At 39.4% G+C, this 17,292-nt stretch overlaps 1 protein-coding gene across 5 annotated transcripts in view; it reads right to left on the bottom strand.

Annotated features, from left to right (window-relative positions):
• schip1 (schwannomin interacting protein 1) overlaps nucleotides 1-17,292 on the bottom strand; it is a 265,176-nt gene that overhangs the window by 24,901 nt on the left and 222,983 nt on the right. Inside the window, exon 1 of one of the 5 annotated variants that reach the window (XM_028045409.1) lies at nucleotides 1,720-2,049. The exons of the other annotated variants lie outside the window; for them this stretch is intronic. Within the exon in view, the coding sequence (XP_027901210.1) occupies nucleotides 1,720-1,749 (30 nt within the window). The 5' untranslated portion in view covers nucleotides 1,750-2,049. Of the gene's footprint in view, nucleotides 1-1,719; nucleotides 2,050-17,292 lie in introns of those variants that run through there. 5 annotated transcript variants of the gene reach the window in all.

Below are 17,292 nucleotides of genomic sequence, written 5' to 3' on the forward strand. Positions count from 1 at the left end.
CACTGGTTATCTGCTGCTCTGTTTCTCTTCGATCCCACCATCTTTCTGTCAGTCTGCCGAGCCTTTATCTACCACAGAACATGGCATGGAGACCTTAACTGGCACTGTAGCTGCTTCCCAACACACACAAGTCTAGATTCACATCCCTGACAAGCAGATTTATGGATTAAAGAAGCATTGATGCTGTATTTTCCTACTCCTGTGTGCTGACTATGAAATTATTTGTCAGCCGTTAAGACAGTCAGTCTAAAACAACTTAAAACTTCATTCTGCCAATCTGCTAATATTCATCTCTGCCAGCTACCATATTTCTGAGTAGTGGATGCAAATTATACTCTAGTAACTTCTCTCTGACTGGAAGTTACTTTCCGCAATCAATAATCTGGCTGGAGTGTTAGCTATATTCAGGATTTCTCAGGTTTTCAAGAATAAAGTTAGAGGAAGCATGAAAGGTAGAAATAGGTCCTAAAACGTTTTTTTTTACAGTTGCACATTAGCTAACATGCTTTTGCAACTGTCAACTCTGTCATCAAGATGTGTTGGACCTTTAGTCAAATCTGTTAATTTAACTGTGGAGCTGAATAATGGCGACTGCTCTCTCGAACACACACAGAGTGACATCGCCTCTGTTCTCAACATAACTAGTTAATGATCAGTTGAAGGAAGGATTCTTAATGCTTCTACAATGATCTTAATGATCAACAGATATACTAAAGTTCTACAAAAATTGTATTTGTATTGAATGGAAAATATGTTAAATAATGTAATATTTTGTGACACTCACAGATGTGTCAAAAGCCCAGAATTTTGTTGCTAAAAAGTTCAATGGTCGTCTTATCAAGGAAAAAAATTGTTGCTCTTAAATCACAACTGGCTAAAAATATATTTTTACAGGACGGAGAGCTATAAAATTGGTGATCGGTGCTTCTCAAAGTTATAATTTAGACTTTTCGTTACAAAGTTTCATGATGATGAAACACCAAACACACATTCGTTTCTCTAAAACTCTCCCCACATCAAAGAAGCTCCCCCTTCCTTATTCAGTACTTCTTCCCCAGGCATATTCAGCTCATTTTCTTGCCTTTCATCCACCTCTCTGATCGTTCTTACTCTCTTTCTCCACTGCAATGCAGATTTTTCTTCCCTTTATGGAAAGCCTCAGCCAGGATGCAGAATGCTCTATTTCTCCCACTTTTCTGTTAAGATATGATGGAAGATGTACCCGCAGAATCACACGCACATCAGGAAAGCCTTTTCAAGCAACAACTGCGTGATTTCTTCACTGGTTTTAGAAGTATGTGAACCTGCCACACTAGGGGTTACATTTTTTTCTAAAAATGTTAGCAAATGGAGAGTTTTTACACACTAGGAAAGTTTCAGTGGCATGCAGGCATCATGCCTGGACTGACGAGGCTGCATGGAGGAGGACGTGAATGGGAGGTAAGACATTATTCCCATGAGTCAAGTGCTCTCTTAGCAACCAGACAGACATCAGATTCCCAACACAATCACGTAAAGCAAGGCAAAAGAAAAACTCCCACACAATCGCCCTGTCTAAATGTTGCATTCAAAGCTTACAAATGCATTGAGGTACAAATATTTAACACTTGCACAAAAGAGTCAGTAACAACAGGATATATATATATACATATGTATATATATATATAAAGAGAGAGAGAATCCTATGTACATTTCAGCAGTTTTTCCTCTGAGGACTACCTTGTAAGAACAGTTTTCCTGGTGGACCATCCTTCACAGCATCCTAGAACGGGGCTGGCTGAGCTGGAAGTAGCAGGATAAAATTCCCAGCCCTGCAGCGGTATTCCAATGGGAAGGGGGGAGAAGTCCCAATGAGTCCTGGATCCGAACTAACAGGGTGGTGGAAAGAAAAAAAGTCCACAGCTTGTGCCCTGTCGCGAGTCGGGCAAGTCTTCACCCACCCTCTGCTCTAAATCGTTGCTTGTTATCTGCTCTGTTTTTTAGAGGAAGGGGAAAAAAAGGGTAGGGTTTGATCTGCTTCCCGAACGCTGAAAAAGAAGGAGGGGCGCGAGAGACGGGAGGAGGAGGGGTGAGAGAATGGGAGAGAGGCTTAGAGAGAGAGAGGGGAGAGCTCGCTTTTTTCGCTCTGCTTTGGACTGAAAAGAGGGAGGAGTTGTGTTGAGCTGAGTGTAAGCGGAGCTGGCTGGTTGGGGAGAGGGGACCGTGGAGATGGGAACGGAGGGGGCGGCGTGGGCAAGAGCTGGGATGTCGTCCGGCTTTTAATGTGGAGCTACGCCAGAGGAGGAGAGACGAGGAAGGGCAGAGGACCAACTTTCATTCCTCAGTCCTGCACCGGTCATCATTAGAATGAAAATATAACACAAGTATCGACAGAAGTTTACATTTTCATAAGCAAATCTGTAAAAATGCAAAATATCAAAAGCAGGTGTCGAATGATATCATATATAGCCACAGGTTTTGCTTTATGTCTGTATTTATACATTAAAAACTACAAAGATCTCCCCGTCAGTAATGTCATCTGTATATTTCTGTTTCCTGTGCATCTCACTTTGAAATTACAGGTCATGAATGGAAATGCGTTGACTGTGCAGCTTCTCTTCATTGTTTGTGTCTTGTTGTAGGGCTATAATCCCTCGGCAGCAGATGGCCGCTCTATAATCCACATTAAAACTACTCAGATAATTCCTCTCTTCTCCGTCTATTTATTACTCAGTTCAGACATCTTTTCATTACTGGGAAAAATCCATGTTGTCGTTTTCCTTGTTTGTGTACTAAAAAACACTCCAAGCATTATTACCGCTGTATGCAAAGATAAATGCTAACTCAAAGACAAAACTTTAAAAATAACCTAGCTAGAAATGCACGCAGGAATCAGCTGGTGATGGACCACTAAAAAAAATATTTAAAAATCATAATTACTAGTTTGTAAATTTACCATAACCTTAGTGCTACCAGATCATAACAGCAACACTGTTCGGTGTGGATGTTGTTACTGATGAAAGAAGATTCAACGTTAGCTATTTTCAGTTACATTGACATATTTCTCAGTAAGTGAGATGTGTGAAGACAATTAAAATAAAAATACATATTGTAAGACATGTTGAGAGAGAAAGAGAGCAAGACTTAAAGCAGATAACAAGAAGGTAAAACTTAGAACAGCAAGGACAATAGGCTGACTAATAATAATACTAAATAATAATAATAATAATAATGATAGCAGCGATTGTTTTTAGGATTATAAATCATCTTCAGTTTTAGTTTGCTAATTTCTTACAACAGATAAGAAAAATGTATATGTTATACTTCAGTAATTATTGGCAAAAACCGATGTACATAAATGTAAGCGGCTCCACAGCTGGTTGCCTGGACGCATCTAGATTGCTTACATGTATTGATGAGATTTTCAGTGTCCAGTTAGATTTAGTCATTAAAAACTTCACAATATAGTTAGTTAGGAAATTCTTGACATTTAAAAACAATTCACTACCAGTATAGCATCGATAGCACAGGCCTGCAACTTCTTTTTTTGATATGTTCATGTACTTTACCACTGCTTACTAATTTATTTATTTTGGTAGTTGAGTATTTTGATTTGAAAATATAAAGTACTTTAAAAAGGATCTAAGATTCTATTTCTATTGATTGTGATTCTGACTCCCCTTTGGTACAGTTGACTCACGAAACCAAAATAGAGCGTCCTCTGGTTTGGTAGATATTACTTACTGATGTCACGTTACCGCATCTCCTTACGGTAAGCTGTGAGTAAATTATAGAAAATAAATTTCAGTCATCAGCTTTAAAGAAAGTATTCAAATAAATAACCGAAGGCGGTTCCAAAAAGAACATTGTCTGTAAAAGACGTCCCCTTTCCTTTCAAACTGTTTTGGGCAGAAATACAAAAAACATAAAATTGAAAAAATAAAATTCATAAGGGCTGATTAGCATTTACATTTTCTCATAATATTGTCTTGGAGAAGCGCATGCAAACTATTCTTGGAAGGTGTGGATGACTTTCATGTCATGATGCAAAAACTGGAATCGACTGGATAAATCACGTTTAAATGAGTCCAAATCTGTTCCCTTCATCCCAGAGAAATTGGACAGTGTTCAGATGAAATGATCAATGTTACTTCATCATGAGTCAAAGCACTGCAGGAGGTACGGGCGTCTCTCAAAGCGGGAAGCGATAAGCAGACATCGGTGCTGATTTGAGGCCAAAATTAAAGTAAATAGATTAACAGTAGATGTGACACTGGCAGGGAAATCAGCAACCTGGATCTAATTTGCTGCGACAAATTAATGCTTAACATGCTCCTTGTTTTTCTCCCCCCGTCAAAACTCAAATTAATGACAATGAAAAGTGAAAAGTATTACATCCTGACGCAATTAAGCATGCATCTATTTCCAGCTTTCGCTTTTTGTCATTGGCTGGGTTGCATACGCGCCGCTCTCTCCCCCGTCTCTTTCTCTCGGCCCAAACCTCTCTATCCAATATTGATCCCTCCTGGGTGATGCTGCTTTTCCCAATAAGACCACTCTTGGGTTTAATGACCTGGAAGTGGATCGATGAGCTGCCTCGCTCTCTGATCTCTCTCGGCTCAGGCCTGTGCACCGTTGGCCCCGGCTTAGCCTTCAGCTCGGCTGCCAGCTGGGACAGACTGGAGCGCTGCCCATCTTCTGACACCGGAGGATATAATCATCTGTGTTAAAAGATACCAACTCGGCCTCACGAAAGCCTTCTTAATCTGTTTCAATGTTACAAGTAAGCTTATTTAAGCTTAGAGAAAAAAGTGGAACAGCAAGTAACTGGACCCTTTCCAGTTTGCTGTAGATGATGCTGGGTTTCAAGTGGATGTGCGAAGATGGTTATACGAACTCATGACTTTAGAAGAGGCGACGCTGATTCAGTAAAACAGGCAGGATCGTCCAACATTCCTATTTCTTCCTAGATGCTTCTGAGTAAAAAATTGAAAGAACCACCACATAGTGCCAATTCATTAGCGCACACTTTTCTTCCTCTATTTTTTGTTTGGTTTAATAAAAAACAAAACAAACTTGAAGAAGTCTGTACAATATGCTGGTATTTGTATAGATTAGTATCTAATGAAGTTGTATTTATTAAGCAAATCTGAGCACTTCTGGGGAGCACACAAACACAGATGTCTCAGTCATGTTAGGAAAGCTAACAAGGCTAATCACTACTATAAGATGCTAAAGACAGTTTAAAATGTCAACTCAGTCATTTTGAAGGGCTTTAAAGAAGTTGTGATCTCAACTATTACAGCAAATTCACTCATCATTCGCAAATGTTGCACAGACTTGAAAATTTTCTCCCATCATTGCAACTTTTACGCAAAACTGACCAATCAGCTTTGCGTTTTGTATTTCTCTTTCTGATTTAACGTCCTGCTTCACGACATCTCTTGAAAGCCAAACCTGGAAGATGAAAGCATGTGTGATGCTAAACGATAACATTTGGGATTTTTAAATTGTTTTTGCAAAAAAACATTTTGAGATGTTCTGTCGGATTTGTTTATACTGTTTACATAGGTCAGGCTAACTTAAATGACCAATATGGGATTCTTGTTTTGAACTCTGACAACTTCTCAGGACGGGATTTGATTTGAATGAAGGGTGCTACTTCAAGTAGGATAATATTTGCACTTTTAATATTAACTATGTTAAAATCCTGCCCTTCTTTGGGAAGGTTGTGTGCAACTTTCTTGTAAGATCATGTTGCAGCAAAAATAAAGTTATTTATTTTTTTCATTTTAACTGCACATTTTTGAAAAAGGGGTTGTAAAATCAGTAATTTTAGGCTGCAACAATTATAACCAAACATTGCAACATCCTAGAGGGACTTTTTTTTGTCTGTATTACAGGAACTGCTCTTTCACACTTGCACTATTACACCACCTGTTTCAGCTCCTAATGTAAATAAGTAATGACTCCTCACGGCAAGAAAACTGGGAAAATATTTTCAATTCTGTTCTCATAATATACTTCACCAGGCTTAACAAAAATCAGAGATCAAAAGCTGCCACGGTGCATCAACAAAGATTTGATCACAAGAACAGCAATCTGGTGGCAAATGTAATCACACAACATTTGGTTTCTCTGCTGTCTCTGAGTTCACAGTCTAAGCCAGGCTTTCCTAAATCAACCAGTTGAAAGCAGTTTGTTTTTAAACAGAGCCTCGTCCATTTTTATGAATGCTGAAGACTAAAATGAAACCTAACACACTTGAATGTGACGTTCTCACTTCAGAAGCCATGAGTTCAAAACTGCAGGCTCAGAAAAAAAAGCCTGCTGCTTCTCTCTTCTGAATACAAACACATGGTGAGGAGTGAAAAACTTTGATCTGCTCAGATAAATTAAGTCAAGGCAGCCTTTCCTTGCTCCTCTGTCACCATAGCAGCAGTCAGTCCAAAGACATCTCTAACCTCATCTCCTCTCCTCCCCCAGCCCCAGTTCTGACCTTCACATGGTTGTCAGGGTTATAATCTGAGTCAAAGCACAGGTGGAGACCGATACACAGCATTATTTAATTTACACCAAATGAGGATAAAACAACAGCAAGAGCTCTGGGCTGTTCACACATCATGTCTACAAATCCCTTTGAAGGCCATCAAATAAGATTCAAGAGCAAAAGAAATACAGTTTTAAAAACATTGATTATGTAAGTGGCCCAAACTTGCACAAAGCTGACATATAAAAACTATTATTAGTGGGAGACAGCAGACGGCAGCAGTCAAAGCCTCCCACACACCGACCCTGTGATGAGTTCGCTGTCTGGTCGGTGAAAAGCTGCAAGAACTCTGCACATACTCTCATCTTCCAAAATGAAGCGTCTACATTAGAGATGAAAGCTACAGATTAATGAGTTCATCTGAAGTTGGTTGATCTTATCCATCGACTAACCACTAACAGATACGCGTTCATTTTCTTAAAAACCTGAGTTTTCTCTTGTGTCAACAGGGCCGACCATCTTTCCATAACATAAAAGGCAAAATCTTTCATAATATGCTGAATTTAAAAAAGACATAATTAAACTTTTACAGTATTTTGTGTCAGCCATATAAAATTTTGACTGAATGAACAGAAATTCGTGGTTTTACTACATTATTAAACTTAGATATAGTTATAAAATATAACAAAACAGAATCCTCTTAATAGAAAAATAAAATATGAAAAGAATAAAATATGTGAAACACTTAATCCCCATGAACAGAGAGATATTCATAGAGAAGTACTGTCTGTGGGTTTTTGCGCTGTCAATCACTCTCGTGCTCACCCTCTCACCACTGTATTTCACCACAACATAGCCTGCCCAGAAAGCTAAGGCTAGTTAGCATACCCACCGATGACGGCGGATAATTAATAAGTTGTTTCTCTTTCAATACCACATTGAGCAGCATTGATTGACCCTCCTCCTGGCTCTGATTTGTTGCTTTTAACCGGGAAAGGTGCAATTCTTCAGATGGCAATAGTTGCACAGATTACCTGTCTCATAATGTAATGTGACAAATATGGAAAGAGCTACATACTGCAGATTTAATCGATTTCAAATAATTTTATTCTAACAAACCGTTACAATCAATTGTAAATGGTTTGTGTCCCTAATCTGTATGCAAAATGTTGCCTCTACTTCATTTTTTTTACTGTTCTCAGTGCAGCAGAAATGAGGCTGTATCCATGGAGTGAGGCAGAAATAACTAATGCATAATTACAAGTGGAAAACATGGTGATTCATTCCACTGTAACTGGTGGGATGCAGACAGAAGTAATGCTGCAGATGGTAAAGAATGCAATACGTTCAACTTTTTATGGAAAATCCCTGTACTTCGTTTGTTTTTTTCCCCCCTTTATTATATTTGGTTCAGCGTTTTAGCGTAGCGACACTTGCTTTCTTTTTTTACCACTTCTTTCCATCTTCCCCCTCCCGTTCTCCTGCCCCGCCCTCCTCAGCGGGGAAGGAGAACGCGCAGATGCTTTTAGCAAGTTGACATTTGGTGCCAGTGTAAAAAAACACTGCATAGCAAAGCAGGTTGGCTCAGTGTGAGGGCCAGATTCTAGCGGTAATGAGCTCGCTCTGACAGGGAGGATAGGATATGGAAGGCCAGGAGGGGTGTGTGTGTGTGTGTGTGTGTGTGTGTGTGTGTGGAGGCGTGCGTGTGTGCGTGCGTTAACTTCTGTCATCAGCCACCAGAGGCTGCTCTAATGAAGGCTTCATGTCTGCAGTTGGTGATGGGAGGACTCAGCATGTTGGATCCACCAGACTGTTTTAACATTTGGTTTACATTTTCAAAGACCTCACAACACACTATTTGTTTTCCGGCTAAGAAAATAATAAACTGACCACCAGTACCACTGGAGCAAAGACAAAGTGTTAAGTTTGTAAATATCTTTTTCTTTTATATACTCATTATTATCTTTAAGAATGGAGAGATTTCTGTTCTTTCTTTAAGTATGTGTTTCTTGGAGTGATGTTTTACAGGAAGCAACAAGTATTCTAAAATTGGGAGCAGATGCTAGATGGTCTGCAGCAAGAGTGATAACTGACGTGGTAGAATAAACAATGGATGATTAAGGGTCGAAGTTTATTCACCAGAGACAGAGGAACTGTACATGAGACCACGGAAGCGCAAGACACCTCATTGTTCTGTGGGATCATCAGTTCCTGCATCATTTCTACAGAAGGAAGTAAACAAGAACTCTGAACATTGCACTCTACATGACGGCAGCTTGTGGGTGCAACATACCTGTGATTCAAGAGAACAGAAGAAACAGCTACTCTATGTGATTGACTCAAGATAATCAAATAGGCTATGTAACTAGGACCGCCGTAAGGAAATAAAAAGAAAGGGTCAGACAGGAGCTGTTTTAGAGCGGGTAGGAGGTTGCAATTGAAGCATGCTCCTGTCTGTTCTCCTTGCAAGTAAATCTTAAACTCACTTGTCTCTTTCTTCTTTTTATGGGTGCTCAGATTCTTCAAACCTAACACAAAGGGGTTATGAACAAGCTACCACTCAGACACAACGGTTCTAAATGCTAAAAACAAATCAAAAAGAAGAGCACTTTTGTTCCCAATAATTTCTCAACGTAAGTGTTTATTAAAAATCACATAAAAATTTCCCCACTAATGTTAACCAAGAATCACTGAATGCTTATAATGATACTGTTCTCCCTGTGTTCATGTGGCTTTTGTGCGTTTTTGATCATATTTTTTATTAAATCTACGATTCAACTTGACGCCTCTGCCTGCTGCAATTGGGTCTGCCATCACAACATCTCAACATGACACAAGGAACCAGCCATCAGGACCCAGCGGGTCTGTAGTTCGCAGAATATGGACATTTAAGAAGGACCGTCATCATTTATGTGGTACTTTGCTTACGGACAATTAATTAAGCAATTAATCAACACTAAATATTATTGTCTGATCAGATGTTAATATTTAATATCAGATAGGCCTTCGATGCTGAGTGGGCTGGTGTCGCCGGATTTAAAAAAACAACAAAACAAAACAAAAAAATAAAAAATAAATAAAATGAACAATAAGCTATCAAATTTCTTTTGGAAACATAATCAAAGAGTTTCTTTCCTTAACTTGTCATCATAAATGTTTATTCCACTTCTAGATAGATGTACATGTAAAAGGATTTGTCACAAGTGCATTTGCAGTCAGAAAAGTAATCGGTATACTTATTTAAAGAGCGACTCTACACCAAGTATTTTGTTTTGTTTGTTGTTAGTTTATTGGTCATGGATTATTTTAAATATTGGAATCAATCACAAAGACTAGTAATGTAATAGATTACATTTGGTATTGAAATTTAGTTGTTCCTTGACAAAGATGAATGAGAATCGATCATGCCTCCTGAAAGAGTGTCCCTTTTCTCAGTGGAATATTTTAACCACTTCCTCCTTTAAGTGTGAAGAAGTGGAGGTGAGGGTGTGGGGTTAGGATGGGATGGGACTCTATAATTAGGTGACAACCGTACTGTCATTCTGCTTTTACAGTACAGTAGGAAGTCTACACGGTGAATGTCTGCCAGGCAGCCAACTGCAGGCTCTACCTCACTAATTAACCCGCTATTATGAGCTTGTTAAGCTCCCAGTGCCACGCTAAAAGGAGCAGGAAAACAGGAGGCATAATAGTCTGTGCAATAAGCACTTGACAACTGCTACTGAGTGTAGTTGATGCTTGAAATGTATGAGTAAGGTTTTCTACCTAAATTAAAACAGCTACCAATGGAGAAGTGGTGTGTGGTGTATTGGCAGAGCATGTAGCCCATTTACAGAGGCTGTTAGTTCTCAACGCAACCAACCCCAACCTTTCCCCCATCTCTCTCTGTGTATTTTCTGTCCTAAATAAAGGCTATTAGGGCCTCAAAAACCTGTTCTTCTTCACGCTTTGAGCCAGTGGCAAGTTGTTGAGCAAATGACTTGTGTGATAAAAGTGTTTCCATTGCAATTTTGCGAAATAAATCAATTTTGAAACAGTTGGAAAAACAACCTCATCCTATCGCCAAAACCTTTTATCAAAAAAAGTACGTCTTTTCGAAATTGTTGTGTTTCCAATAAGTACATTTATTTTCAAAATGTCAAATTGGACAACACATCTACATGCAACTTATAAAATTTACCCTTCGTAGATGCACACACGCCAAAGCGGATACAATATAGCTGCTGTGATCAATAATGAAAAGCAACAGCCAGCTGCACTGCTAAATCAATGATCAATTACTCCTGATGTCATAGTTTGGATGTTTTTCTGCTGCTTTACTTTGGATAATAATGTTGAACAGAAAAGGCATCAATTTAGCACGTAGTTTGGTATCTTTTACTGCTTCATGGTGTCTAAAATGTGTTTGTCTCCATGGAAAAATGATCAAATAATGCAAATACAACTTTTCTTGCAAAATAAACAGATTATTCGTAAGGGAAATGAAAGTGTTCTGTGCTGGGCTGGGCTCTCTCCAGCAACAGATGAAGCTCCCTGCATGACCTGGCACAATTTCGCTCTCTTTCACACACACACACCCACACCCACACACACACACACACACACACACACCCGCACGCAGAGTCACATGAACAGGCTTAGAGCTTAGATAACACAAAGTCAGAGGTATGGTGACAAAAATCCTCCTTTTTTTCCCCTTATAAAGACTCTCCCTCTGAGGTTAAACATGCTTTGTGTTGTAGGAATAATAAAAACAGACCTTGTCTAAAACCTCAACCAAAATGCGCACACAACCAATTACACACTCTATAATTAGGAGCAGAGAGGAGCAGTGTTTTATGTTTCAGCTCCACCCAAACAAGCGCCAAAGTCTGCACACAAACACAGGCCGGTTGTGTTTGAGCGTGGCTCCAACCTTCCTCCAGCAGCGGGACAGGTGATGGGGCTTAAAATCCTTCGTTACGCAGAAAACACAAACTATCTCCTGCTCGTTGTTTTTGCAGCCGTGGAGAAATAAACTCTTCCTCTGTTTTTAATCTTCATCTTCAAGTTGTGCTTTTGCTTACATAGCCGGCCACCCGAGCGAGGGTGTGTGCTTGCGCGAGCGCGCTACCGGTTGTGTAGTTTGCAGACTGACACGGAGCTGTAATATTGGAGGCCGTTTGCTACACAAATCCCCATTTCCTCCCCAGCACGCTCTGCCACTCACAGCCTGCGCCCCCGCTTTGATAGTTTTCATGAGGTGGAAAAAAGGGGAGTCAGGCGGAATGTGGAAAATGGTCTCCTGCTGTATTTTGGCTGTGTGAGAACATTAGGGCATAATGCCTCCTGACAGCTAGAGGAAGAAAACAATTAGCTGGGAGCAGAAGTGAGAATAGTAGTGAAGGACAGAGTATGCCAAACCACTGGAGAATACAGTGGGAAAATATGAAAAAGCGTGAAGTTCACAGGCTGGTGTAGAAATGAGTTGAGCCTAAGCTGACTTCAATGCTAAAAAAAGATATAATAGGTGCTGAAGAGAAGGTTGACTGTACATTTTGTCTTTCATTCCCAAACTAGGGTGAATCAGAAGTGACTCAACAAAAGGATGGGTGGGTTCAGGTGAGTGTTTTTGCATTTTGCACGATGACAACCAGCAGTGGAATTTACAGCTTTAGGCAACAAAATTCTGACCTGGTTTCTTACATCACTTGCATCAAACTGAAAACATGACTTTTCCATGGTTTTCTTTAAAGGTTATTTCCCCCCTTACCATAAAAGCCAGATTTATGATGCACAATATTAGATAATTATCCAATGGTAACAGAATTGGGAAATATGGTGATAATGACATCAGTGGCATAAAACGTCAGTTTTCCCCCGTTTTCGTGCTTCTCAACTGTTTTCCCATAAATCTCTGTGATCATAAGCATCTTGGACATGTCATTTGTGTGAGGTGTGACTGTATTATGCATTAATATTATGCATGTGAATATAAAATGACACTTGGAATACGTTACCTAACAATCACTACATTCAAAACAGTTCTTTGCAAGATTACTACTGTGAGCATTTACTTTGTGATGCCAATACTTTAAACATATTTCTTGCAGTCCCTGTAGAATGCATGATTATTAATTGTCCTGTTGTCATATTTTCTCGCTTTCCAGCTGTGCATCTCAGACTTTCCTCCAAATTTACAATGGACCTCTGCTTCTGTGATTAATGCTCTCCTTACTATAGCTTTACTGTAAAGGTCTTCCTCTGACATTTCTGCTGCGTTCCTTGCTCTTTATTATGTTGTATGTCAGGGGTGTCGAACTCCAGTCCTCAAGGGCCGGTGTCCTGCAACTTTTAGATGTGCCTCTGCTGCACCACACCTGAATAGAATAATTAGGTCATTAAGGCTCTGGAGAACTGATCTACACAAGGAGGAGGTAATTAAGCAATTTCATTCCAGTGTTTTGTACTTGTGACACATCTAAAAACTGCAGGACAGCGGCCCTCGAGGACTGGAGTTTGACACCTGTGTTGTATGTTAACTAATATCCAACAAACCTACCAGACCTTGACAGAAAAATACAAAACAAAAAAAACCCTTTTGGGTTTATTGTGACAAAATGTGAAAAAAGTTAGTGTTGAAGTACTGTAAGTCTTATCATTTATTTTTTATGTTGTATACAACAAAGTTTAGATATTAGACAAACTCTATTGGATCCAAGCTTGAATGGCCTGAATCCAAGCCATTCAAGCTTAAATATGATGTGGCAGAAAATGCTAAGCTATAATTTCCACAGTTCTCAATCAAATTCACCACTCATAACCTAATTTTAAAAGACAGTAACAGACAAAATGCTTTTTGAGTGACATGAGTTATAAAAATATAAGCTAACACACCCAAAGTGACATTACTGTGACTTTCTCCATCTAACTGTTAATCACACTGTTAACTTTAATCTAAGCAAACCCTTTAGCACATCAGACTTGCTAGGTGTACTGGATCAACGGGGGCAAAAGAGAGATCATGTGACTGTGGTTAAGCTTTATCCATTTAAGGTAGCATGTAGTAAAACTTTGCACCTGCAGTTTTTACTCTTCCACAAAAAACAATATACAAGTGCAATCCACTTTGTGGTTCCAGTTGTCGCTTGCATAATTTAGTCGTAATCTGTAATTTTTTTCAGTCTGGACAAAAGGTCCAGTTTTTAACCAGCCGGGGGTTTTGTTCTTTTTTTACCTCTTTGAGCTCAGCCTGGTGCAGCACGTAAACTCTTTGCCCCTTAAGGTAAGAAGATATTCAAAGCAGCTGCACAGCGGAAGAAAAAAACCCGACTTTCATAAAGCCCGGCTACAATGCACATGACAAGCATTTGGAAAGGTATTCTCCTTTCACCAGAATGGTAAAGTAGAGCTTAGAAATGACTAAAAAGACTGAAAAAGAGCTGGCTTAAAAAGTTATTTTCGAAGTAAAACTGTTGTCTGATTCCAGGTCCATACAAGCTGGAGAAACAACATGTCACAGCAGAAGAATGTAGAGCCCTGAGCTATAAATAAATGTAAAGCTTTTTGCCAAAAGACTTGTCTAACTCTGTCTGAACATTTACGACCTGACATCTTCGTTCTAGTAAGGAAGCTGGTTGTTTACCTGTGTTAAATGCCCAACTTGCTGTGAGGAATCCAAGGTTAATCTCAGATGGAAAAAAATATTCCACAGAAAAAAAAGACACAAAGATAGGAAACAAAAGATAACTTGTGTAAACACTAGCAGGGTCAGAGTAGATGAGAAGATAAAACGTTATCCTTTCATCTGATGTGGACAGCTGAGATTGAGCGTGTGTGTTTAAGGCAACAGGAGACACAGGAGCTGAGACCGCTCCACACAGTTTATGTGTGTTTGAGTTCTGGCGTGCCGCGGGTCGGGCGTGTTTCGGCTAGTATCACACACTCACACACACATGGTGGGGTGATGTTTGTTATATGTGGTGGAATTAGACAAAAAAAAAACTCAGAAAGAGTTCACCACACCTGGGTGTAGCTCTGCCCTCTCGGCGTTCATGCTCTGCCCAAGCAAATCTTGATTGTGCGTTACTCTGTATTGTCAGACCATCATGTTTATCCAATGCAACAACTCTGAGCCTGTAGTTCTCACCTACATTTGCTTTTAAAGCCCCACAGTCCGACTCTCTCGTGACCTCCTCACTCTGAGTGCTTGGACCTATTCATATCTCCTCCACCATGTGTTCAAGGCTTTCGAACCCTGTAATTCTTTTCTGTCTCCAACTGTTTGGAGACAGAAATCTTTTCCCTTACGTGGCACAGCGAGTTCTGGGTAAACATGGTAGTTAGGTTGTTAGCGGAGGCTTGTCGATTTAGTCCAGCGGCTGAACATGCCCATAAAGAGGTTCTCTGCTTTTATTTTCAGACGCCATTAAGTGCTTTTCTGTAGCAGAGCACTGCACACTCGTACAGTTTACATCGGTTCTCGGCTTATTTGACTGTTTATATGATAATTTTAAACAACACTTGGCTGTTACATAGTTCTGCTTTGCCTCAGCTGAGAGCTGAAAATGAGAGAATAAGCACTAAAAATGTTTCAGGGTTTTGTTTTAATCAGATAATGTGCGTTCTGAGAATGGATGAACCTTTTGTGTCCGAGGCCATGTATGTCATAGCAAATCCGATGGTTTCTAAGTAATCAAACTGTGTTTATATCGATGTTCACAGGGTAAAAAGAGACTTGGTTACAGATTCTTTCTGTAATCTCTGTCTAGTTCGTTTTGTGACCTGCTCTGTATACTGTGCTCAGATAGGGTTACTGTCAAGGTTAGGCTGTCACTAAACCACTCCCAGCCCTTATTACGACATTCACAGCATAGTGCTAAGTTTATTAAGCAGGAGGACATTTTACATGGGTTTATTGAAGAATATTGCTTTACGTTTTGAGTCTTATAAATCTTTAGCAACAAAGAATGAAGCTACATGTATTGTAAGAGGTGTTCTCATAACATTTTTGTACTTTTATGAATTAAGTTGGCTCTCTATGGCAGCACCATAACAGCCTTTAAAAAAACAACAACAAAAAAAACCTTTTCTCTCTTAAACCAGCAATGACAAGACTTATAGAAATGACGAATGTGATCCGGTTGTTCCAGTGCAAATATCAGATTTGAACAATATATCTTACATTCTATCAAAAATGATCTCTGAGTTTTGTTAATACCTCTAAACCCTACAGCTGGCTGATCTCACAAACCATACATAATCACTACATCACTCGCTTTGCTTGCCCTTAAAGCTGCAGTAGGTAACTTTTATAAAAATACATATTTTTCTTACATGTAATTTTTTCAAATTGTCACCATGTTATGACAGTATGAAACAAATGATTTGTGAAAAAAAAATCCAGTTTATTTGCCTCCTCTCTGTGGTCCTATTTCTATCTGCAGAAATGCACCACGTCCGCCCAGAAACAACCAATCACAGCCAGGGTCTTAGCGCTGTCAATCACCCTCTTGTACGTGCTGCAGCTATGCCAACAGCGGAGAAACAACTTACCATTACCTGAAAACTGCTCATCCGCCATCATTGATGGACAAGCTAACTAGCTTGAGCATTCACGACAGGCTCCATTGTGGGTAACTAGCTGTAGCAAACCAGAGAGCAAGGGGGACGATGTGAGCAATGTGTACACTGGCATGATTGACGGCGCTAAGACCATCCTCCTGGATCTGATTGGTTGTTTCTGACCAAGCAGTCTATTTCTGCAGATGGCGGTAGGACCACAGGGAGGAGGCAGAGGAGCTCATATTACACTGTCAGGACATGGTGACAGTTTAAACATATATGTAAAAAACAGATTTTTATAGAATAGAGCCAAGGCAAAAAGAGGTTTTAAAATGTTGTGGCTGTCTAGCGGAAACTGTAGTTGGGACAATATGTCAGTCATTGGGAAGAAACACCTGATACTACAGTGTCAGGAACATTCTTTTTGAATAAATTTGAAACAGTACTAATAAAATATAGCGTGCAATATTACTCCACTTTCAAGTTCTCAAGTTCTCAAGCAGATAGATGGCATTGTTTGAAGACTAGCACTCTGATTGAGACATCCGTCCGTATAAACTGATGTTCGCTTTTGGGAAATCTAATCAAATCAAAACTGATTTGAAAAAAAAATCTCCTTGGTAAAACTCAGAATGTGAACTACTTTTATTGCACCCTGACAGAGATGTGTTTTTTTTTATTATTAAATTATTCTCTCTCTTTTTCAAACAAGGATTCTGATAAAAAGCTGTTATACCTAATTATTCACATAGACAGTAAAGCTCAGATCCAAGTCTGCATATTTTATTTTCCTGCAGCCTTTATAGTTTTATGTGAAATATAAAGGAAATACTGGAAACATAGAAAGGATGTACTGAAAAACAACAAAAGAATTCCTCCAGTATGGCAGAACTTTGGAGGAATGTGAAAAAAGTAGAATAAAAACCCAAATATGACAAAAAAGTGATGCTAAATTATGGTGTATTAATGTAACTATTAGAGTAGAGTCCAATCTAACATTCATCTGAAACTTTTTTTTGTTATTTTTGGGTAGTAGAAGAAATTTACAGCTGAGGTCCAAAGCACAAAATCGTGTCTCTGGAATAAGGTGAAATCTGTTTCATCAAACCTTTTTGTTGTGTGTCACTGAACAATGAGTCTTTTGTGTGCATCAAGCCGCACATTTCCCTCGAGGCTTTACATAGCATGCGGCGTAAACCTTCTAGCAGGTTTAGTAAATACGTGTCTGAGTGACAGAGGTTTTCTTCTTGGCACATTTTAAGCAGATTTAGTGCTGCAGG

This window comes from Xiphophorus couchianus, chromosome 18 (genome assembly GCF_001444195.1).
Source record: "Xiphophorus couchianus chromosome 18, X_couchianus-1.0, whole genome shotgun sequence".
NCBI classification, from domain to species: domain Eukaryota; kingdom Metazoa; phylum Chordata; class Actinopteri; order Cyprinodontiformes; family Poeciliidae; genus Xiphophorus; species Xiphophorus couchianus.